The 25,613-nt window shown below is 43.8% G+C and overlaps 1 protein-coding gene across 1 annotated transcript in view; it reads right to left on the minus strand.

Moving 5' to 3' along the window:
• The window catches only part of LOC147717693 (butyrophilin-like protein 2), a 157,589-nt gene that overhangs the window by 115,043 nt on the left and 16,933 nt on the right, over nucleotides 1-25,613 (minus strand). The window contains exons 2-3 of the mRNA XM_086924479.1: nucleotides 24,755-24,828; nucleotides 7,410-7,763 (exon numbers count right to left, since the gene is read on the minus strand). Of these exons, the coding sequence (XP_086780605.1) occupies nucleotides 7,410-7,763; nucleotides 24,755-24,827 (427 nt within the window). The 5' untranslated portion in view covers nucleotide 24,828. The remainder of the gene's footprint in view (nucleotides 1-7,409; nucleotides 7,764-24,754; nucleotides 24,829-25,613) is intronic.

Genomic DNA, 25,613 nt, shown 5'->3' on the forward strand with positions numbered 1-25,613 from the left:
CTCTCAGACGACAAAACAAAAAACAGCACCACTGGGGGTTACTCCAAGGTGACAGACAAGTTTAAGCCTGGGAACGGAATAGAGCGGAGTGAAGAAAGAAGGATGCATACCGCAAAAACCAGCCTATCAGACCCAAGTACCTAATATTGCATCTTGCTCTATCTCAAGTGTGACAACCCCTATAGAATCTGTAAAGCCACACAAGACTACACAGGGTCACAGAACGGAGGCTCAAATTCATCAGACAAATTAAGACGAAGTAAGTGCTTTGGAAGAACTAGAATCAGAAAACTCTTGGCTGAGACTCCTAAGCCCAATATCGAACAAGGTGTGGTCACAGGACTTTACCTAAACAGAGGGATTAGATAGAGGGGACCACACAGCCCCTAAGCAAAATGGAGGGGGAATACCTAGATTGGAAAAAAAAGAAATTGTGACTTTATCTGTTCAGACACAGCAGAATACTAGCGAAACACCGACCAGCAATCATGTGTCAAACGCAGAGCCATACTCAAGGAGTAAACAGACATCTACACAAGGAAAATTATCCAGTGATACAAGTAAACACTTGAAGATATTTAGGCCATTATTGGATCCACTTTAGTCTTCTGTAAAGGCACTGAATTTGCAATCAGACATGTTGGATATCCAAATAGACCAAATGAATATTACAGCATTACACATAGCAGGGATAAACACTAAACTGGATCAACATAATAAATTAATAACATCTGCGCAATCACAATATATTTTAGAGCAAACTTGGTGCACCTGTGGCCCAATCATTGATAAACTGAGTTTCCTTCCAGCCCTCCTTGAACAAATAATAGCTCTTAGACAGCAAAACACGCTATGCACCGAGCTCGCAAAAACTGATGAAAAAATACAATCAGCCGCTTCTAAACAGGAGGACAAGAAAGAAGAAGGCAAAGTGGATAAAACACTGGTGGAGACAGGAACTACTTCCATTACAAAGTTAGAAGAGTGCACATTAACCAAACAAAGGAGAAGACAAAAAAAACGGGAAAGGAAGGCAAGGAATAAACAATCAGAAAGAAACACTGAGCAAAGAATTAAACTGTACCCAATATTCAGCGCATCAAGGGGAACAAGTGACATACTCAATACCACAAGGACCTCTGAGGGAACAACTGACACCTTCATTGCTAACCATAAGGAGTGGTCTATGGCTACAGCAGTTAGGCAGGTAGATGAATTAAGGGGACAAAGAGAAAACAACATAAGTAGCACAGCGGAGCACAGACCAAGGAAAAACACAGTAACACATACTACGGCGTCATAGATCACCGAGCACAAAAAGGGCATATAGCAGGGTCACAGAGCAGGGACCCAACTAAGAGGGATTTCTACTCAAGTCCAAAAAAAGGGGACATGGGAAAGGAACAAAGAAGTGACCACTCCGAGGAGACCGAGACCCAAGAAAAGAAGCAACAAGGGAAAAGGGAAGGGCAAGCCATGAACTTGATACCACAACTGTTCACAAACAGCATCACACAACAGAAGCTGAAGGACTGGACTAAAAGAATAACTAATACGAAAGAAGGATCTAGCCAGCAACAGAGTAAGGATATAAAGACCACGAACGGAATCCTGCTAGGTTGGACACATGAAACCCAAGGAAAAAAAGCAATTTATGAGCCAGGGATTGACGAAGACACAGAAATATCTCTCCAAGAAAAGGACAATAACATCACCTTAATCCAGTGTTCGAAGATTATAAATCCCAGACCTACAATAAGTGGGACCCAGTCATACGAAAGTCATATATTTAACATACACTACAGGGAGAATGTAGCCCTCTCCCCCCCCCCCGGAAAGTAATCAAGGGAGTCGACCAAGAGATATGGAGAAAAACATTAGTTACTTCAGCACAAGAAGCCAAAAAGAATACTAAGACTAATGAAGGAAAACGTATGATACAAAGATCGATTGAGGGGGGAAAAGATCAAGAAGTTGACAACAGTACCAAACCTCGATAGTATGGACAACTACCACAAAAAAATATTATGGTCACCAGAGTACGAGTCCCAGGGGGGCAAGACACCCTAAACAGGGGTAACATTTTAAAACTGCTAGAAACTATCCCAGGGCTAAAACATCTAAACTCAACCCACTTATTGACAGTGGAATTTTGCCAGCAGGGAAAAGGAAACATCAACGAACAAACACTTACAACATGGCAAACAGAGGAGATTGCCCAACTAATTATGAGTCAAAACCCTCTATTTGACACATGGGGCATAAGGCTGTCTAAAGCCATAAAACCACGATATCCAGACCCTTTAGGGAAAAAAACACCCAGGAGGAAAACGCTGGACAGAGCCAGGTAACAAGTCAACAGGCCTACTCAGTCCTCTGGCAAGCGAAAGGAAAAAGCCCAATGTCAACAAGATGTAATGAGACCTTCGTAGGAAAAAAGGCATTTACAGAGCCCGACATGGATCGCTGGAGTTGGCTCCCGGGAATCCTGAACAAAGAGAAATGTAACTGACCATTTTGCAAACAGGCATCGAATTACCGAGAAGGGACCCTCCACCTTACCTCATGGAACATAGCTGGAGCGAAGAAATCGTTAGAAGACGGCAGACCTCTACAAGACTGGGTGACATGCGACATGATTGCCCTTCAGGAGCTGCCTCTTGCGGGATTTATACACTTGAGCACACCAGCCAAAAAACACAGGAGGCACGGACTCCTGAAAGGCTGACTAGCAGTTTATGTATCAACAGCAATCAAAATCCATGCAGAACATAAACCTCTTTATGGGCCAAATGCACAACTGGTAAAACTTTCATTTTCAATGAAAGAGGAATTCAGAGTGGTATTGTTAATCAACACCTATACACATTCATTGTCGAAAGGAAAAAAATCCCATTTTGCCTTATTAACAACCATAATCACTGATATACAAAACACCAACCAATCCTGGGATATCCTCATAACAGGAGATTTCAATTCAAACTTCATTTTTACACCAGAAGAGGATGAGAAACTTGTAGCAGACAATATGTCCTGGAATGTACAACCTCAATACCAGTTCAAGTCGGCTCGCTTCGACCTTGCGGGGCAGCAACTAGTGAAAACACTTAAATACCTGGGCTTGAGAATAATAAACGGCAGAACCTCTGAAGACTACCCACCAATGTATACCTACTTTGGAGGGAAATCGCAATGAAGGTATGACTACACAGCGTTATCACTAATGCCGTTTCTTACCCGGTTCACCACTGAATATACAACAAAGCTCGACCACTCGTACCAACATATTTACTTTAGCCTATATCCACCAAAGCATCAGATTAGCACGACAGCTGTAGAAAGCATACTCTCAATTGCCTTGAAAAGGCTGAAATGGACAATGGAGCATCGATGAACTACAAGCTAAAGTACAGGGATTCAAATGGAAAGTGAAAGAAGCAATCTAAACAAAATACAAGAGTAGGTAAAATTTATGGATAAACTAATAACAATAATGATTAGTAAATCAAAACAGGCCCAAGACTTTAAAAAAAACACACCAAAACCGAATGACACTCTCAGACTGAAACAAGAACTAAAGAAAACTCTAAAGGAACAAAATAGAACTGAGTTAAATACTACAAGATGGAAAGCATTATGTAACCTAAGGAAAGAATACAAAAAGAAGATATAGGAACATAAAAAAAAGATGTGAGGACAATTTCTGGGCTACACTACTACATGATGATAAGAAAATCAACTCAAGTACATTCTGGGAAACAATAAAAAATCTGAATAGGTCCATCAATCCTCTTGTCTCAAGTGTACAAGAACAAGACAGGGCCAACTTTCTAACAGAAAGATTTACAGACATCGAACTTACGAACTTTCAAGTAGGTAAGGAGAATGAGCAAGAAAAGGCCTGAGGTCAAGTTGAACAAAAGAACAATGGCATCTCCTTTATGCAAGAAAAAACAGCACTACACCCGATACCTTACAACTGAGCTAAAAGCTGAAGAAGTTCAAAGGAATAGAGTGGCCACGAGTGCTAGTGGCTTAAGGACCATACTTGAAAGTCGAACCGATAAACTAGAGGACATAAAAAGAATAATTTCGAAGGGACGGGGAACCAGGCCCAAATGGAATCCCCCAGAGTTCTGGGGAGAGAGACTAAAAAAATGCATTTGAAGTAGTGGAGAACATAAAGCAAATCCTGCCGAGCTGGCAAGGATCAGTAATTTCACCAGTCTACAAAGGGGGTGATAGATCCTCCCCGTCCAATTACAGATTATTTGCACTACTGGATGTAGACGCAAAATATTATGCATCTCTGATACTGGTAGATTTTATCACCTGATTAGACAAACTGAAACTGATACCTGTCAATCAGACAGGCTTCAGAAAAGGAATTGGGACAATCACAAACATTTTGTCACTCTCGCTGATTGCCGACATATACAAACGGAAGAAGCAACTATTGCACCTCTGTTGTGTCGATTTAAAGGCAGCTTTTGACAGTGTGTATCGTCAAATCTTATGGGAAAAATTGCAAGCCAAGAAAATCCCCGAAAATATACTCAGAGGAATATTTCTCCTGTATTCCAACATATGGATGAGAGTTAAACTGGGAGACGGTTCAAGATTATCAAGGAAGGTCACCACCACAAAAGAGCTTAAACAAGGGTGTGTGCTGGCACTGCACCTCTTTAATCTTTTCATGGCAGACCTGGCTCATAAGCTCAACAAAATCAACTCCCACCTACTCCCAGCTGGGTACACTGTCGTTATCCCACCTATAATATGCGGACAATGTAGTCCTGATTGGCCTTCGTAGGTCGCTCACAGGTAGGCTGAAATATATAGCCGACAATAAGCTAGAGATAAACACATCGAAAAGTAAAACAATGCGAGTTAGTGGATACCCGTTGGCCAAACAGAATTTTCAATTTGAGGTTGAAAAGCTAGATGAAATCTCTAATTATAATACCTGGGTTTATACATTGGCAATACTGAATCATCAAGAGCAAATCGCATATATGATGCAGAGAACAAACGCCCTATTGTTTGACTTTAGGACCGTAGCTAAAAAACTAAAGGGGCCATCATTTAAACCCTTACTAGCAGTAATATCTGCCAAAATGCCACCAACATTATCATATGGCAGTATTGCATTACATGGGAAATACTCAGACCAGCTAAATAAACTGCGAGTGTCAATATATAAAAGGGTCTTTCAAATCCACCAGGTTGCATCTCCAGCTCAGGTGAGACTAGAATTTGGCATAAAAAAACAAAATATTAGGGAGGATGTACGCAACCATTAAGCAATGGTATAGACTGAAGCAAAATACAGCAGAATCAGAATTGAATAAAGCTTTGAGGGAGAAATTAGAGAAGGAAAACAAATCTCCCTACAATCAATTTCGACAAAAAGCTTTGTTAGTAACCTGTACAGGGGAGCTTTGGAACACCAACCTCTCGTATTCATCCTTCAAACAAGCCATAAATAAATCTGCAAAACTCCACTCCCTGCTAGTAGATAAAGATGTCTTCAGTAAGAGAAAGCAAGCCTGGGTGGTAATCAATAACTATAAGACCCTTACCCAAAGCCTATATCTGAATACTACATTCCCAGCCCATCGTAAGTTCCAACTGATGGCCCTACGATTTGGCAAACTACAGTCCATCGTGTATCAGCCAGCATGGGTCCACAAAGGGCCGAAAGAGTGCAGACTATGTGGGAGCAGCAAAGTGGACTTTATCCATCTAGTCTGTATATGCCCCAAACTTTCGAACGCATGTGTCACTTTATTAAAGAATGCAATGAACAATAGAAGAAAATAAGGATGTGCAGATCAGCTATCATAACTGGGTTGGACCCTTAATAAACTGTCAACTGATAAAGTTCCTCTCCTCACTTGAGCAAGCATTAAAAACTGAATCTCCAGTTACCGCCTAGCAATGTGTACCGGGAAGGTTGAATGAAGAGACAGGCAACACGCTAAGCAAGAATAATGGCTTGAAAGAATATTTTTAATATCTCATCGGAATAAGGACTAATTGTTGCTTTTATCTATTCAATGTTTACCATATAATTCTGTACATATTTAATTATTATTAAGTTACTCATTAATAGTTTATCATACACCCTTGTACAAACTGGAATACTAATAAGTGAGAACAAAAGATTTTTTTATGGTTTTTAAGTAATTTTACAATTTATTTTAGTGTTGACTTAGATAATACAGGGAACAAATTATAATGGTTTTAATTAACTGAAACAATAAACATTTTGAATTTTTTTTGATGTCTTTAGCAAAGCAAACAGTTCGTTGAGGCCATTTTTAGGAAAAATCAAGCACTTTTATCTGGAGCACTTCCCCCCCCCCCCAAAACTAGACATTTTACTAACGTTTTCGTATTTTCTTGGTCCCCTCTAAAGGGATTCGCAAACTGTGGGTACCTGCAGAATTCTTAGGGTGTTTGAAAAAAAGGGTGCACTTTTGAGATGGATACCTTATATGAACGAAACGCTATGGCAGCCTAAGTGCAAACTTCTCCAAATAGCCAAATAAAAGGCTCAGCATTTGGGGGTGCGTGGAAGGTCCAGAAAGTTAGGGGTTAAAGTCCAGTGTTTTTCTCTTATCCTTTTCTCTATTTTGTGCTCTCTACTGCATGTGTGCTGTTACATGGATAGGGATTCAGGACAGTGGTTTCCTCAACTCGGAATTTGACACCTTCTGAGAGCTGCAGTTTCAGGGTGTCCTTATATAGTGTCCAATGAGTGTTTCATGATAATTTCATTTGCCACCTTCAACAGTAATACATTTCAGAATTGTTATATATATGTTTTTTTTTTATCTTGTGACCAGACTCCAGGCTGCATGTAAGGCTGCTTTGACAAGTGTGTGGTGAATTTATGGAATCCCTATAAACAGGGATGGGTGACTGACATTGGACCATGGGTCTAAGTACTTCAGTCCTACTTGGGACGGGGGCTGGGGAATATTCAGGTTTTCAGCCTGTAGTGATAGGTCAAGCTTTCAAGTGTAGCTAAACAAGGTTGGCTACAACAAGATATCACCAGAGCACAAAGCAATAAAGAAAGAAAGGAACCTTAGCTGAACAAAGAGCAGCATCTAGCTTTCAGCACTTTTTTTAGCTCAAGGGAATAGATAAAGAGAACATTCAGTTTAAGGGTCACACATTTATGTCCTCGACAAAGGGGAAGTGCTAAAAGTATTTGTTAAGTTCAAAGACATATCCTCATTCCATCACTTACCTGTTGCTAGCCAGCTAGCTTTGTGCTCTAGAGAAACCAAAGCATATATACATATATATATGCATACATATATACATACACACATACATACATGTATAAGGAAATCAGGAAGAAGAAGCAATACCAAGACGCTGAACTAACCCCTCACCTGATACTTTGAGCTGCACAGCAGCCTCAACAAATTCTGCCTTTGATCGGATCTGGCATGAGTACGTCCCTTTATCAGAAGCACTGATGTTCCTCAATCTCAAGCCAACAATTCCTTTTCCGATATCTTCTGTAAGGATCTCTGTCCTCCCACGGAAATAAGGGTCCTGTGCCAGGTTGTCATCGCGCCCATTGCGGAATATGTGGACTATGGACGGCGAGCAGAGCTCAGGATAGACCCACACCACCACCATCATCTCAGCACTAACTTCATTGGTTAGAGGGCAGAAGAAGTCCACATCTTCACCAACAGCAGCTTCAATAGTTTGACTGGGACTTTCGACTGTAAAAACATCTGTTAAAACAGGAAATTAGATAAGTTGGATGCATAAGTGATAATACTTTTTAATGTGACCATACAATCTTAAGGAAATGCTGCTTCATTTTAAAAATCCCTAACCTAAGTATATCTCTTTGTCAAATAAAGGAAATGTACTTTCCTTTATGGTTAGCGCTTGTCTTGTAATGATGACATTCTAGGCCATACGTATAAGGTTAGCACAATAGGCTTGACTTACAAAATATGTAAAAAGTTGAATTTATAGTAATGAATCCGAAATACGGAGTTACAGAATCGATATTTGAGGATTTTTCAGTTTAAATTCCAATTGAAGCCAGGGAAAAAACTTCCATTGTGGAAAGTGTTCTTCTGGTCCATGTATAACACAGCATTATTAAGTCAAACTTAAGACACAATACTAACTTTACTACTACTAAATGCCTTCTGTGAATACCAAAAGTAGTAAGTTTAGGATTTGGTCTTTAGTTAGTTCTGTGAATCGGCCCCAGCATTATTATACACTCCTGAGAGATTAAGACTGTGCATCAACAAAGCAGTGCAACTAAACCCAAATCAGACATAAACTTTTCAGAGACCAGTCACCGTCATTAGTGAAAACAATCTGAAGCAATTACTGGATCTGCCTTGCAGTGCACATACTGGTATACATTGAATTATGGAACAGTACTTGGCAAGTCTCCGCACAGTGAAGCAATGGCAAATGCAAAGTTCTCTTCAGAGAATGTTTTTAAGAGCAATGCCAAAATAGTTATCACTTTTTAAATTATGGGTTGATGCATTGAGCAATGGTCAATGCATCAACCCATAATTTAAAAAGTGATAACTATTTTGGCATTAATTGTCCAAGAATGACATCATGTCCTCCGGCTTTTATTTCAGTTAACCTCACAGCTTGCCACACATATGACAGCTGTACTGCTTTGGTGCATAAAAAGTGGCTTGAGGTGCTGCAAATGCATCCACCTTGGCTGCCTCACTCATATTCACTTTTGTCAAATCCTTCCTCCCTCTTGCAGCCACGCGTGTCTACTGTACTCCGTCCTACGATTTCCTTTCCCTCTTAACATCTCCCTCTTTTGCTTTCACTAAATCCTCCTCCTCTCTTCTTGCTTCCTTCCCCATTTTATCTACACTCCTCTCTGTCTGTTGCTTTCTGTTGAACATCCTTCTCTTGCCTGCATCCTATTTTTTCTATTTCTAGCCCCACCCTCCAACAGCATCTTGCTCTTGGCCCACTTTACTGAAGCATAAAATGAAATTAAACCAATCCTGTGGAATTGTATATTTTGGTTTAACTGACTTTATTGCTATAAAGAAAAGATGCATCGTTCTGAAATGCCTCTGTTAAATATTGCATGCATTTATTAAGTTAATTCAGAATACAGACATTTGTGAGAAACTCTTTCAGGGGTGTTCAGTTAGGATAAACATTAAACGTAGCAATTTAAAACTAAAAAATAAGGTGCCAATGAAAAAAAAAACTTTTTTTAATTTATCAGGTCTATCCAAAGTAAATATGAGAAAAGTGATAGAGTGGTGCACTGAGATAGGAATGAGAAGTTAAACTAAGCGCATGTATTACAAAATAAAATGTATACACAATCTACATACTTACCCACAATCAGTGTGCGTTTAACCATACGGTATAACAACAAATGATTGATAGACAGACATATAGACAGACTAGCACTTCATTGTAGGACTGCGCATGTGCGTGCAGTCTTACACGACGTATGTCTGAGGTAGGGGATTCTGCAGGACCAGGGTGAGGAGGAGGAGGGCAGCCGAGAGATGCCACAATAATGTTATGTGTGTTTTATTTACCATCATTTTTATTTTTAATTTTATAAATATTTATTGGGGGGGGTGGATAGGCGCGGAGAAGAGCTCCACTGAGTTTTTGCCCAACTCCGTGGAGCAACTCCACCTGCTCCGCTTGGGGTTAATCATATGCCGAATATCATACAATATCCCTAATCAACAGGGAAGTGAACATCTTTGAGACCTTTCCCCTTTGATGCCTCTGTTAAGTGTCCTCGAGGGTTCGGGAGCATGAGGGTTGACCGGTTATTTCTAGGGATGGCCCTTATGGTTGCCAAATGCGACCTCGCCGCCCAATGAAGGTCCATTAGCTACCTAACTCAAACAGGTCCTACCCCATTGATACATCCAGATTAGTGCGACTTCCTGCCAACTCGTAGTACCCGAAACTGCCTTCCCCGGCTTCATGTGGGCCTGGCCCACCATCATCTTTTATTTTCTCACCTGGCTTTGGTTTTTTAATTGATTTTGAAAAATGCTTTTGGTCCAGTAGACTGGAACTACCTCCGGCTTGTACTGGTACGGGCTGGGTTTGGGCCCTGATTTTGTGGAATGGTCCAGGCTCAGTATTCTAATCCAACGGCGAGAGTTCAGATTAATGCAGTCCTTTCACACGTTTCTGAAGGGAGACTAGGCAGGGTTGTCCCCTGTCCCCGCTCTTATTCGCGCTCATGATTGAGCTACTGGCACAGCTCATCTGAGTAGATGCCTAGATAAATGGGTGGCAATAGAGCAATGGCCTTGAAGACCAAATAGCCCTAAATTCGGACAATGTCCTGCTTTATTTGGCAAACCCTGCAACGAGTGGACCCTGCTGTTTCCATCTCCTGTGCAGCTATGTGGAGGTCCTGCTTGTGGTGAGTCCCTTGGACCTTGTTGGTCCCAACGTTGCTCCTTCTTTGTTCTCCAAGCCAGTAGTGGCTACCAAGGCTTGTTTGTGCTCCCGCCAGACAGCAAACCCCCTGGTCCTCGATATCTGACATGGAACAGCTTGTGCACAGCTTCTGGTCTCCCTCAGCATTATTCATTTATTTATTTTTTACATTTGTACTGCCTGGCATTGCCTGGTTCTCACAGCTGCAGTGGCAAGTTCTCCATCAATTTGTCTGAACATTCCGACAACAGTGGGCATTGCTCTTCCATGCCTCCTAGTCACTCCTGAATGGCATAGACACTGTTCCCTCTGCTTGCAGGTTCTTCACTTCCACTAGACTTCTCCACTTTCCTCTCAAGAGGCACTTTTCTCCAAGTCTTCCATTGTCGTCGATAGAGGTTTCCGACGTCTCTTCACCCCTATGCACCTGGCTTCCCTGGTGTAGATATCCTGGTCTCAGGGGCATCCACAGGTGGGGTGGCTCTCCTAACTTCAATCCTCCAAGGGAATTCTTCATGGTCCTCTGGGAATGGTCCTTCTTCTGTAAAACTGCAACAGTGACTTCTCCATTGACTTACATTGGGCACATGGCTGTGATCCCACTTTGCACACAGCCTCCGTGGGGTTCCTGGGTACTTACCTTGGGAGGTGTCCCCTACTTCTCTGGGTCTTCTGGTCCAAGTCCCATCCTCTTCTGAAGTTCGCATTCCACTTTCTTAATATATGGTTTGGTCTCCCCCTGGAGACCACAGTATTTTGTGCTACTTACCTTATTGCAATGTAAGTATTGTGTCTTTATTTTGATTTCTCAGGGTAGTGTTAGTGAGTGTATTCTAATAAATAGCTATATTTGCATGTAAACACTGTGTGGTTCTTTTTCGTTTGACCTACACTACATGATTAAACTGGTAAAACAAGCTGCCTAACACTCCTTCAAGGTAAGCCTGAAGGCTGCTCTCCACAGCTACCACTTTGAAAGCATTCTATGGTAATCAAAAACCACTAAAATCACTATAAGGGTTGCCTGCATTAGTGCAAGGTGCATCACTTAAATAAGTGTGAACTATATGCTAAGCTAGCCTCCTACATGTAGCAATCTCCTTCCTCTGGCATGGCGTGTGGAGAAGTGTGGCTCAGGGGTTAGAGGCGGCAGACCCGGAAGCTGAGATCGGCCCTGGACCAGGGTTCAATTCCCCGCCTCGGCGGGTCTTGGGCTAAAAAAAAATTCCACGGACTCGATAATTCTCGCTCCGGTGCCTTCTCGACTCACGGGTTCACACTCTGCGACTCTGGGCAATAGCTTGCTTAATCTCCACAACGGCCCCTCGCGGCGGGATGCCTGGCTTTCACCTTGTGGATACCCTGCCGGGGCTATCTCACAAGGGAATACCAGGACGGGTTCCCTAAGCAAGCGCCGGGAAACCCACTGCGGCTAGCTGTGCGCTATATAAGCTCAAATACATTTACATTTACATTCACATGGCTACAGTACCCATCTTGCATCTGCACATTGCCAATGAGGCCCCTGTGATGGCAGACCTCTACTACTTAGCATCACAACTCCTAGTCAATCATGATTGGTTCAATGGTTGGTGGTCTGACCCTGCTTATAGACTGGAGCTAGCCCTACTGGGGTTCCCCCAAATATGGCCCATGCTATATGACTCTCCCATCCCTGACCCTACACCTTCAGCAACCAAGTTGGCCCTACAAGCTTGGAGTGCTGCTTTATGACATACTTGATGGAATGCCACACTCATGCAGCAAACACCTCTCTGGCAAGGTACCTGGTTACGAGAGGTGGCGTCCTTACAGGGATTTGGACGATGGGACCTCATTGGGATCTCCCATTGGGATCTCCCAACTGCGAGATGTTTAGTCAGGGACACACATGCACACCTATCAGTAACTTCGAGCTACATATGCATTGTCCTGTACACAATTTTACAAATACCTTCAATTAAGACACGATCTCCACTTATATCTCTCATAGATTAATTAATTGCCCAAGTTCAGTCCACTGAAGGCTGTGCAAGGATTGTGCCGAACTTAACAGGTCTGACACAACTACAGCCTCTGTATGAAGGTTGGGATCAAAGTAAGCCGTTTCAGTGTGTAAAGAACATGTTTTGACTCATTGTGCAGAAGAGAAGTTACGCCAGTATCTAGTGGACTCTAAGCTGAGAGATCCCAGAGAGCTGGGGGAAGCAGCTGATGAGTGAGTGAGAACCCGGGTTTCCATTCAGCACCAGGGGGGTGACCAGAAGAAAGGAGGACAGGTCGCTCCCCAGGGGAAAGCCCAGGAAAAGGAAGGTCAAAATCAGAAGGAGCCCTCCAAAGACCCACAAAAACCTGCACAAGGAGGGGGGGCCCGAGCCAATCCAAATTCAAAGAAAGGGGGAATCATAGAAAACCTGGTAAGTGCTTTGACTGTAACCAGCCAGGGCATAAGCAGAGAGATGCTGTCTGCACCAAGAAGCTCCCCCCCCCAAGAGGGGATTGCCAGTGTCAGTGTAGGGGTGGAGTGTGGTGCCCCAGAGAGGGGTGGTCAGGTGGTGGAAGCAACCTTAGTGTCCCTGGGTGGGGTGAATATTGCAACCCTTGCTGCCTTACCTCCAAACATGGACAAGTACAGGCAGAGGCCTAAAGTGAATGGGACTGAGGTTGAGGCTATCAGAGACACTGGGGCTAGTGTAACTATCGTCCTGGATGAGCTGGTGCTTCCAGAGATGTTGTTACTTGGTGAATTTCACCAGGTGACTTATGCAGACAGCACTACCAAACTCCATCTCATGGCTGTGGTGGATTTGGAATGGGGAGGTATGACAGGCCCCATGAAGGTAGCTGTGTCTAAGGTGCTCCCAGTCCAGTTTACTGGGCAATGATCTTGAATACTCTTTGTGGTCAGAGGTGGAGAGAGGACTCCATATGAAAATATTGGAGCTCCCTGGGTGGGTATGTGCTGTGACTAGGTCACAGACTAACCAGAAGGGAGAGGCTGGACCCTTGGACCCTGAATCAAAGGGCCAAGCATCCAAGGACAGGGGCAAGGGGCCTGGTGAGCCAGCCCAGGGAACTCCAGAGATGCAGGAAGAATCTAACCCTGATGGGGAGGATCTGGCCTCTGAGGGAGGGAATCCATCCCTACCAGTACTGTCAGATTTGACAGAACAGACAGGAGCAGGTGAACCCTCCAGAGAGGAGTTCAGTCAGGGTTAGAGTGACTGTCCCACCCTTGAGTGCTTGAGGTGAATTGCTTCTAAGCAAGAGGAGGGGGATGACAGTGTATTTCACAAACTCTACTGGGAAGATGGACTGTTTTAAACTGAGGGCAGAAACCACAAGGAGGGGGCTACCAGGAGGTTGGTGGTGCCCCAGAAATACAGAGAGTTTATCCTGACTTTGGGTCATGATATCCCCTTGGCAGGACATTTGGGACAGACAAAGACATGGAACCGGTTGGTGAACCATTTCTACTGGCCCCGTATGTCTGAAAAGGTAAAGGAGTTTTGCACCCCCTGTGTCACCTGTCATGCCAATGGCAAGGCGGGGTGCAAGACAAAGGCTCCCTTAATACCACTGCCAGTGGTTGGGGTTCCTTTTGAAAGGATGGGATGGACATTGTTGTTCCCATGAACCCACCTACTGCATCAGGGAATAGGTATATCTTAGTGGTAGTTAACCATGCCACTAGGTACCCTGAAACCATACCTCTTAGAACCATTGATGCTCCTGCGGTGGTTAGAGCACTGCTTGGTGTGTTCACCAGAGTGGGTTTTCCAAAAGAGGTGGTGTCAGATAGGAGCACAAACTTCCTGTCCAGCTATCTGACTGCTATGTGGGATGAGTGTGGTGCTAAGTACAAGTTTACCACCCCCTATCACCCAAAGGCAAATGGTCTTGTTGAGAAAATTCAACAAAACCCTGAAGGGCATGATAAATGGGTTGTCAGAGAAACTCAGGAGGAGATGTTCTCCTCCCATGCTTACTGTTTGCCTACAGGGAGGTGCCACATAAAGGGGTTGGTTTCAGTCCCTTTGCATTGTTGTTTGGACACCCTGTGATGGGGCCATTGAGCCTGCTGAGCGAGTCTTTAGAGAAGCCACTTAAAGAAGCTAAGGACAATGTGCTTGACTATGTGCTAGGCCTGAGATCTAGAATAGAATGGCAGAGTACAGGCAAACAGTAAACTGGAGGCCAGTCAGGATGCTCATGAAGCACTGGTATGCTCAAAAGGCTACTATGCCTGGGTATAACTCTAGGACAATTGGTGTGGATGCTGGAGCCTGTGGCTTCCAGAGCCCTCCATGACAAGTGGAGTGGACCCTATCCAATCTTAGAAAAGAAGGGTTAGGTTGCCTATTTGGTGGACCTTGGCAACCCCAAGAACCCTCATAGGGTCCTGCATGTGAATAGATTGAAACCCCTCCATGACAGGGCAGACATGACCATGTTACTGGTCACTTATGAGGGTGTGGAGGAGGAAACTGAGCCTGTGCCTGACCTCCTCTCAACTAATGTGCAAGATGGGTCAGTGGAGGGAATTGTATTCTCTCCCAAATTGACAGACCAGCAGCACAGAGACAGTAAGCAAGTGCTGGAGCAGTCTCTTTGACCCCAGACATCACTGAGTGGTGTGTGTAACACATTGACACTGGTGCAAGCCTTCCTGTCAAAAATAAACTGAAGGTTCAATTACCCCCAATTCCAGCATCTTAGCAACCTCAGCTTTAATGCTGGCTCTGACAGGTTGTCTGACCATGTCAGAGCCAGCATTAAAGCTGAGGTTGCTAAGATGCTGGAATTGGGGGTAATGGAACCTTCTGAGAGTCCATGGGCCAGTCCAGGGTTGCTGGTACCTAAACCTTATCCTCAGGGGGGACTCAAGGAGTTAAGGTTCTTTGTGGACTACAGAGGATTGAATGCATTCACAAAGACTGACGCTCACCTTATACCTAGAGCTGATGATCTCAATGATTGGTTAGGGGCTGCTAAGTACCTGAGTACATTTGATTTGACTTCAGGTTACTGGCAGATTGCCCTCACTGATGGAGCAAAGGAGAGGTCAGCATTCTCCACACCAGAGGGACATTATCAATTCAGGGTAATGCCCTTTGGTTTAAAGAATGCACCAGGCACCTTCCAAAGGATGGTGAATAGGTTCTTGTCTGGGTTGGAACAGTTCAGTGCAGCTTACCTAGATGATATAGCTGGGAGGATCACTTAAGCCACCTAAGGGAAGTGTTTCAGGCCATGCAGCAAGCAGACCTGACTATTAAGGTAAGTAAGTGCCACATATGACAGAGTTCTGTGGTGTACCTGGGCCACCTGGTAGGTGGGGGCCATGTACAGCCTCTCCACGCGAAAATCCGAACTATCTTGGATTGGACAGCTCCTGTTACCCAGACTCAGGTTAGGGCATTACTTGGACTGACAGGGTATTATAGAAGGTTTGTTCAAAATTATGAGGACCATTGTAGGGCCCCTAACTGAACTGACTTCTAAGAAGAGGCCCAAAAAGGTGTATTAGACCCCAGAGTGTCAGAAGGTATTTTGACAATCTGAAAGCTGCTATGTGTTCAGCACCAGTACTGCTGGCCCCTGACTACACAAAAGAAGGTGTGGTTCAGACAGATGCTTTGAGCAAGGGATTGGGGCAGTACTGTCACAGCTAAATGAAGAGGGCCTAGATCAGCCAGTTGCCTTCATTAGTAGGAGGCTTCTTCCCAGAGAGCAGAGGTTGAGTGCCATTGAGAGAGAGGCTTTTGCTGTGGTTCGGTCCCTGAAAAGGTGAGACCATATTTGTTTGGGAATCACTTTCATGTTCAAACTGGCTACAGACCTCTCAGATGGCTCATGCAGATGAGAGGGGAGTATCCCAAGCTGTTAAGGTGGTCCATTTCCCTGCAGGGAATGGAATTTACAGTGGAACACAGACCTGGGATTGCCCATGCAAATGCAGATGGACTTTCCAGGTTTTTCCACTTAGCTGATGAGGAGTACCAGGGTGTAGGTTAGTAACCCATCACCTTTCGTTTGGGGGGGCTATGTTGCACAGTCATCCTGTGTTCTGGTCACCCCCCAACTTTTGCTGAATGGTACTGGTGGTAACCGAACCTGCCTGACCCTGGGTTCTGCCTAACCAGGCCCAGAGCCAGTGCTATGCTGAAAGAGACACATTAGAATGCAGTTAAAATACCTACATACACTAGGGTACACAATGGTGTGGTGGGGTACCCCTGTGATTGGCATGACCTACCTTATAAGCCCCTAGTATATAATAGGACAGGGGGCTTGAAACTACCTAGAAGTCCCTAGTACCCTACGGCATGGCAGTTTAGAGGCCAGCAGCTCTTTTTGCACTTGCATGTGTGCACTGTCGAAGCCTGAGGTCAGTTTAAAAGCAGCCCTGGGTGCCAGGACTGCTTTTAAAAAGTAAATTGTGCCCAAACGTGACTTTGGGGTTTGTGGCACTTAAAATGGATAACCTACGATGTTTTGGCATATTAGGAACCCCCAGGGTTTCCCCTAGAAGTCCCAGGGGTGGGGGGTCAGATATTTATAAGATACACCCTTATAACATGAGTTTTATATGCCCTGGGTTAAGTGACATTTCACATTTCACTCCCCATATTGTGGTAAAGTGCTGCTGCTCAAAATTGACTTTGATGCTAGGAGCACTGTGGAGGGAGGATCTGCAATATTTCTACAGATTCAGAACCCCTAAAGTCTCCCCTAGTTGCACATGGGTTGTGGGTCCTGTAGAAATCAGTGAAGTACTTATAACATATATTTTTATAAGCCCTAGTGCTAGAAAAAAGGTCCAAGTCATTATCCACATTGCAATCCCACATAGGTTAACATGACAAGATGTTAGTAACTAATAACTCTTGATAGGAACAGGCTAGAAATCCCATTCAAACACTTCCCAGAATGGTATTAATAAATCCAACAATATCTTATTGTTGAATTTCTCCTAAAGTGTACATACAAGAAGTTATTAGACTTTCTTGTTTGTACGTCCAAATTCAGCATTCTAGTGGTCAGCTGTGATTGGTCAGAGTTAAGTGAATTAGTCAAGCTGCCTTGAAGAGGTGATAAAGAGCCCCTGGGGTTAACCAGCTCTGCTAGGAGGGCAGTGTGCTGTTGCACAGGAATGCCAGAGCAGGGGGAGGAGTCGTAAACCATGGTCTTCAAAGGCAGAGGGATGGCCACAGAGTTAGTTTCCACTCTACACTTTTGACCCCAACCAGACCTAGGATTAGGGAAGGCATGTGCAGATGGTAGGGGGAAAGTCTATGGAAATAAGCCATCCTAGAGTGTGTGTTTAGCCAGCTCTTGACTCTCTGCTGGAAATCAGACATTATGAATTTGGAAGATTTGGTGCACTGTGGGACAAAATAATGCTACACTCTGCAGGATGTGGCCATATTTTTGGGGAGTTTGCCTGCTCCCACTGGTCAGCAGTGACCTCCTGCTTGACCCAGAGAACTGGGAATAAATATCTGAGAGGGGCAGAGTGCATGGCACACTGAATGTTGCAGGAAAGCATGTAGTGCCTGAGGTAGGAGAAACTCAAACAAAATAGTGCTCACAGACTAAATAAAACATACAGTGTAACAACAAAGGCAAAAGGGCCAGTCCTCATGGGAGGTTACAAATGAAGACAGGGCGGTACTAGGGAGGGACTAACAAGCCTATTAATGAATCAGAAGCCACTATTTAAAAATGACATTTACACAAGACAATGAAAAATATGGGAAGCAAGTAGGCGGAGCTTCAAGCCCATACTCCAATATAGCATGCCTTGCAGAGCAGCGCATGCACTGCCCAGGCTCGACCTCAAAAGTGAGGACAGCTCTGACATGTGTTACGGTCGACAGTGTTGGTTAAAATGACCACATACAGTAGGTGTTTACAAAGCATATTGTAACCTAGAGTCAAGGTTCACATGAAATGCACATTCAACAGATTATATGAGGGTTGGGAACACGTTTTAGCCTTCCGTCCGTTGCCTTAGCTGGCTGGTGCTGGATTACACTGCACGAATCCCGATGTGCAGAGAGACGGCAAAGATAAGTTTGGGATTTGTGGTTCTTAAGTAGATAGGTTGTGAGTATTACAGACATGGATGAGAGCCTCCAGTTTCCAGATTCAGGGAGGTCGCCCGTAAATGGGGGCCCTAAAAAGGAATCATAATCATCTTGAATGCAGCATTGAGCCAACAGGGCTGGAACCATTTTCTGATAGGGACTACAACTGAGACCAAGGTTCAAAACCATGATACATGAAATAGTTATTGCAGTTCTCAAATGCTCTCAGGCTGGGTTTGGCAAAGTAACTCAGATCGAAGTTTGTATACACATTGAGTACCGAGAATTATCCAAAGACCCATGGAGAATAAACGTAGATTTATTCTAAAAACAATACTGGTTCCGGTTAAAATATTCAGGAGCAGCCCCCCGAGGCACAGGAGTAAAAGGTATATCGATTGGATGTTGGTCTTTTGGAAACCCAAGGAGCCGCTTCAGTTAGCTTGAACCCAAAGGCGTGGTGATTGAACGTCAATCAAACACTTTGTTCCTTTTTTGTAAGCCAAAGATCTTGTACTTCAGCATCCAAAGGATATATAATGTATTTATTTCTTTTATCTTCCGCAATTGATGAAGTGCGAGTTGACAGGAATGTGCCACAGGACCGTTTTGACTTTCAGCCCTGAAATGGAATATAAGATCTTACCAAGGTCCAAGTTGCATTTGACCTGAAACTGGCCCTTCTGAATAATCAGGAACGTACTCAGGTTCTCGCTGCTTCTAACAAGCTGGCTGTGTTCCAACACCAGGGCAGTTCTGGCAATCGCATTAATTGCAGTGTTGCAATCTCAATTCTCTGCCCCCATGGGGAAATAATATCTGTAGCCTAACATAAAACATGGTATCGAATCTGGAGGTGTCCAGGAGGAGAAACATTTCTCAAAGGGGAAGGTGGAGGAAAGTATGAATAAATAGTGGGGATTGATGTTCGATATATACAAGGAAGATTTGACTTAGGTTTTAGAACAAACAACAAACAGCCCTCCCAGGCTTTGTATTAGCATTTTGGATTTTGCATTGGTATCCGTGAAGTAAGATGAAAACTTTAACAAAATCTGCAGGCCCACACAGCGCCTGCGGGGTGGGGCGGCAGCTATTGTTAAAGTGAAAGCGCAATGCAAATATAAACACGCACCGCCATTGCCAAAGCCGAATGAAATGAAATGAAAAAGAAAGTGCCTACCCACTAATGAAGAAGACCACGTAACGCCGCAAGTAAAAAATCCAGTCCTGATGGGCGGTCGCAAAAGGAGACAGAGCGGTAACAAGGAGGGACTAAGAAGCCTCATTATCAATCGGAAGTCAGCATTTGCCATGGAAAATGACACCAGCCAATGAAAAATAAGGACGGGGCTTCCACACCACTTTTAAAACATACCCTACTGTAGCATGCCTTGCAGAGTGAGCAACACATGCACTGCAACACTAGTCTTGACTTAAAAAGGAGTAAATGTATGCACAAACATTTTTGGGCTGGAAACTGAAAGACCAGTAAGTCTCCTACAGAGAGCTCCTATTTGGAGTCAACCCTGATTTAAAAATGTCTTATCCAACATGAGGAGAGGACCCCATGAAGAAGCAGGCAACGGTAATGGACAAGAGTTTAGTCAAATAAGGGAAATTTATCTTGAGTGTGAACCATTACTATGACGGTGCCAATTTAAGAAAATCCCTTTAAGAATCAGAGGCCTTTTATGTTTTTGATATTAGATTGGGAGGTTGTAAGGTGAATTATACACAATACTACTCACTGCTCAATAGTTTCTTCAATACTGAATAATTTGCACTTGGGGTTCAGACATTACAGAGGGCCCTAGAACACCATGCTGGCAGGATTCAACAGATGAAAGGAACCGGGATCACTGTCTTCTCAGTCAAAAAAAGTCATATTGAAATGGCTCAGCATCTTCATTCTATGATGTCACAATGTGTATTTTACCAATAGCATGGGTGATTGCACTGAAATTACTTCAGTTTCCACAATTGGCAGATAACATGTAGATCTACATGGCCAGTGCCTGTGTTATTTGTGTTTCCTATATGCAAAGAAGGACAAGCATATTTCCCCTATGTCTCTTTCCACTGCACATCTGTGCACTCATGTCCGAAGGTCTCCACTCACTGCAATGCTGTTCTAGCTGAAATGTGAGTCTTGTGGTATGGTCTCATGTTGGACTTGATTTCTGCAGGGTCATCCCCAGACTTTTTGTCTTCCTCCTCCTATTTTTGCTGAATTCATTTTTGGTGGCCATAGGACTCTGTGCACTTTACCACTGCTAAAAAAGCTTGTCGTCTCTCTGTAAAACATGTTAGAATAGACTTAAGCCCAATAGGCACATTTAATTTACTTGTGAGTCCCTGTTAAAGTGGCACTACAGGTACCCAGGGGCTGTAAACTAAATGCTTCTAGTGGGCTTGTAGCCCTGATTCTGCCACCCACTTAAGGAGCCCTTTACACATGTCTCAACCCTGCCAAGTTCGACCTAGCAAAATAAACCTTTTGCCAAGCCTATCCTTTCTAATACATATGTCACCCCTAGGGCAGGCCCTGGAAAACCCAGAGGGCATAATGCAGTGTATTAAAAAAGTTGTACATGTACTTTAATATTTTACATGTCCTGGTAGCACAACACTATTATATTTGTTTTTCACAACTGAAAGGCCTACCTCTCCCATAGGATAACATTGGAATTGCCTTTTTACACTTAAATAACTGTAATTTCCAAATGGGAGCAGGTAACCAGTTCCTGTTTGGTGTCTTTGGAATTGGAATGAAAAATCCTAACTTATGGTAAAGTCGTACTTTTAAATGACAATTTTGGAAATGCCACTTTTAGAAAGTTGGCATTTTCCTACCTCACCCATTTGCAGCCTGCAATCTGTTTCTGGGTCACATGACCGGGTGTAGCTGAGAGTTGGGCTTTGTATATTCCTCCTAGATAGCCCACACTATAGGGTACTCAGATGGGCCTGGATTCATCATCATTGGCAGGATGGGAGGGAGGAGCTGAGTAAAGCCCTTCTTATACTTGAATAGGCTGTGTTCTGTCTCCACACAAAGGATTACATAACCCTCTGTAATTAGTTTGGAAGGCAGGGCACCTGGCCATTTCAAATGAGAACCTCTGTAGGTTTCTCCCTACTTTAAAGAAAAAACTCATTATAAATAGTGGACCTCAGACACAAACACTTCAGTACTGTGGATGCTCTGCCAGGAAGAAGAACTGGTGTGCTACTTAAAGGATTGCCACTCTCTTGATTGCGGCACTGAAGGAACTGCTTCTCTGCTGTGCTGACCTGCTGCTTGCTGCACTTTTTCCTCGGTGAGAAGGACTGGATCTGCGGCGCTAAAGGATCTGCTTCTCTGCTGTTCTGACCTGCTGCTTGCTGCACTTTTTCCTGGGTGAGAAGGACTGGATCTGCAACTCTCGAACCCAGAGTGACTCCAAGGGTCTGCTGGCTGGCTCCCTGAACTGAGGCCTCCGGGGCACAACAGGCTATCAACCAACCTTGCTTCTGCACCTTGACTGTGCCAAGTGGTGAAACCCCAGTCCTGAATCCATGTAGATGGGCCTGAGGTGGTCTGAAGCTCATTTGTGGATTCAGCAGAACAAATGCATCTCCTCTGCTGTGTGGCACAGACCCAATTAGAAGTGATGCAACTCCTCAGCTATGTGGATCTTCCTGTTACAGGGAGTCAACATCCCCTCGCAGCCCCGCACTGATGCACCTCTTCAACTGCAGGGCACAGTCTCAACACAGGCCTTCGCATCTCTCGTTGACAGCACTCTCAACGCCGGACTCGGCTTTTTAGCCCCTAGCAACCGACACACCACATCAACTTTGCAGCGCAATCCTTGTGGATGGGATCCTTAATGACGCCGCAGGACCTCGCATCGCAGTCTTGCCACATCTCGGAACCAACACATCTACAGGATTTAAGTTATTCTGTTCAGCGGGCCTAACTGGGTCCCTGTAGCCAGCCCATGCTCCATCGCGGTGGGCCTAAACTTGTGCCTTGTCCCGGTCCAGTTAGACCAGATACCACTGTTAGCGCTTTCTGCTTTTTGGCATTATTTTTCTTTTAAATTGCATGTCTCCGGTTTTGCTGATTGGTTTTTTGTCACTCTGGTCTTGTTTTAATTATTAAAATATACTCTACTTATTTGTAACTTGTTTGGGTTCCTTTTGTGGTGTGATTGTAAAGTGTTACTGTATGAAAGATTGCATAAATATGTTACACATTGCCTCTGAGTTAAGCCTGACTGCTCTGTGCCAAGCTACCCGAGGGTTGAGCACAGTTTAATTTAGGATTTGCTTGTGACTTCACCCTGAGAAAAATTGTGGTTGTTGCTTAAGAACACATCCCTTAATAAATACTCCATTTATTACACCCTGGGTATGCGTAAACAAATACTGCACTTTGCTAGACATGATAGCAGCCTGAGCCCCCCCCCAGTCCCCACTGCAATGGAAATCACAATGATGTGCCTTGTGTCACCACTAGTGAGCATCTAGACAACAAGGAGCTATAGAGGGACAATTTTAAAACAGCTCATCCTCTGCCCATCAATTATTCAAACAACTAGAATCTGGCTATCAGGGCACTCTTCAATATTTTAGTAGGACCGGTATCGGGGGGTGGGGGGGGAATTTACCTCAACCAAACATCTGTTTCAATAATTACACAGTCTAATGCGGTCCTCTAAGCCCAGAAAAATGTATTAACTTTAAAAAAGGAAAAAAGAGACAGGTGTGTGTCAGAACACTCACAACAACATATACAAATAACATTAGAAAATGTGTCCCACCAAAAATGTGTGTGACAAAGAGAAAGTGCCTCACGTGTGCATCACCCGAGGAGCTACTGGCAGGGTCTCACCAGCTTCCCTACGTATTTATCATTATCGGCAACTTTCTCATATAAAGTAAAAAAGATGTATAGTGTCCAGTAAAATAAAATACATGTGTAGAGGTGTACTTAGTGAAAGAATCACTAATAAGAAAAAAGAAAGAAGAAAAGACCCAGTGAAATGCAAGAGACAAGAATGTCTCCACCCAGGCTGCATTACAGCCCGGGTGAAGCACATGCCCAGGCCCAGAGCCCCTGTCTGAGCACAGAACCACGGTGCAAAGACCAGTCTCAACATTGCCATGCAGCGTTGTGATTGGCTGAGGGGGACTGGGAGCCTAGGTGCTTCCTGCTGCCGGACTCGAGCAAGACCAAGAGGACCAGGTAGAGGCGGCGGCGAGCGCAATTCCAGGTGGGTTTATAAAAAACACAAGTTTTTATTTCTCACTCCTCCTCCCCGCCCCACCACTCTACATATCAATAATTCTATCCAGGATGACAAGCATTAGGGTTACAGCATTTGGTGGAAGGAGGCAGCGCAACACCTTCCAACACCTGGAATTACCCAGATTCACAAGTATTTGAGGTATTATCCTAACTCTTTAATAATCACAATCAGCTGAGTATGGTCCATTTGACATTTATTAGCTCCTTGTGGTACATAAAGGCAGCCACTGCGTGTTTCGCCATGGAATTTATAAAACCATCCACTTTTAGGGCCTAATCAGACACTTATAAAATCACCTATCATCCAGAAAAGATTCCCATAGTCTCTCTAAGTCTACTGGTAGCAAGGTTTACTCGAAAAGTATCTCTAAGGCAAAATATGTAGTCTATTTCATTTTTGTTTCTCCAAGGGGCACACATTTTGCCTCAGTAGGAATAAATTCCTGTATACCACTAACTATATCGATGATACTGGTTTCTCTTTCCTATTTTGAAAGCTAATCTATTTATTCTCTTCTGCAACTAGATTTGCTCCAAAATAAATCCTCCTAACTGGTATAACATCTGTGTAAGTAGACCTATTTGTGAGGATTAGATCCAACCACATCTGAGGCTCTGAATTAGTGCTGACATTTTGCCTTGCTGCTTCTTTTAGTGGGGCATCTGCTTTGGGCATAGCTCAGTGAATTAGGTGTTTCATCTTTTTGTAAACAGATGGAATTTAAAGCAACCTGTTGGGTTTTGGAAGGTATTGCTCATATACTTGAGAGATTTGTAGACAGTTTCATGCAGTTAGAGGTCTCAGGTATCTTCTGAGGTAAGGCAGAACACTGCCTCGCGCCCCTTTGCACTGCTGCTTCACACACTTATTAAAATTTGCAACAGAAAGGATTCCTACCTGAAGATTCACCTCCATGTCTCGAAAGAAGAAGCGCGAAGACAAACACCACCGCGTGACGGATCACCACCATCCTGTAGGAGAATCAAGGGCAAGGGTTATTATGTGCAATAAACTGTATGACTTGTGATTTCCTGTTCCTTTCGATCATGGGAGTATATGTATGGAATAATTCATCCTCAGTTGTCAGCATCAGCAATAACTGTGTATTTAATGAAGGTAGGATTGGCTATGGCACCATCTTACAGGTCTTAAGCGATGAGTGTTGGAACTTTAGGAAGACAGTGATCCCACACTGAATCTAGGCTAGAAGCGCAGGGAAATTAGTTCTTCATCTGTTGATGTGATATTTTTGTGTTGGGTTGGGTAATAATCATCATCTGTTGGTTTGGGTAACCACCCCTTCCTTATTGCAAATGCTCACATCCCCCTTCTAGTAGTTAGAATGAGCAAGGGTTTCAGGATATAACTCCTCAAGTCATGAACTAACACTATTGAAGCCAAAGTGCTTAATGTGTATGAAATATTGAAAACAAGGGGAACCCCAACATGTTTGAGTGTCTAGGGTGATACAATATGGTTTTTTTCTGGAAGAAGGGGTTCTTTGTGTAATTAACAATAGAAACAAGCATTGGCATAGCCAATAGGCCTCGCCTTTGGGACCTTATAAGCATTTAGTTATGCAGCACAATAGCCTTAGTGCAACAACATTAACTGTTGCATGGCTAAACACTTATAAGGTCTGAAAGGCGAAACCTATTGGCTATGCCAATGCTTGGTAATCCTGAAAGTGCCACTAATGGAAGTCACAGGCAATCACTTTCGAAAGCCATCAGCTGGGGTCACGTAGGAGCAGGCA

This window comes from Lissotriton vulgaris, chromosome 5 (assembly GCF_964263255.1).
Source record: "Lissotriton vulgaris chromosome 5, aLisVul1.2, whole genome shotgun sequence".
NCBI lineage: Eukaryota > Metazoa > Chordata > Amphibia > Caudata > Salamandridae > Lissotriton > Lissotriton vulgaris.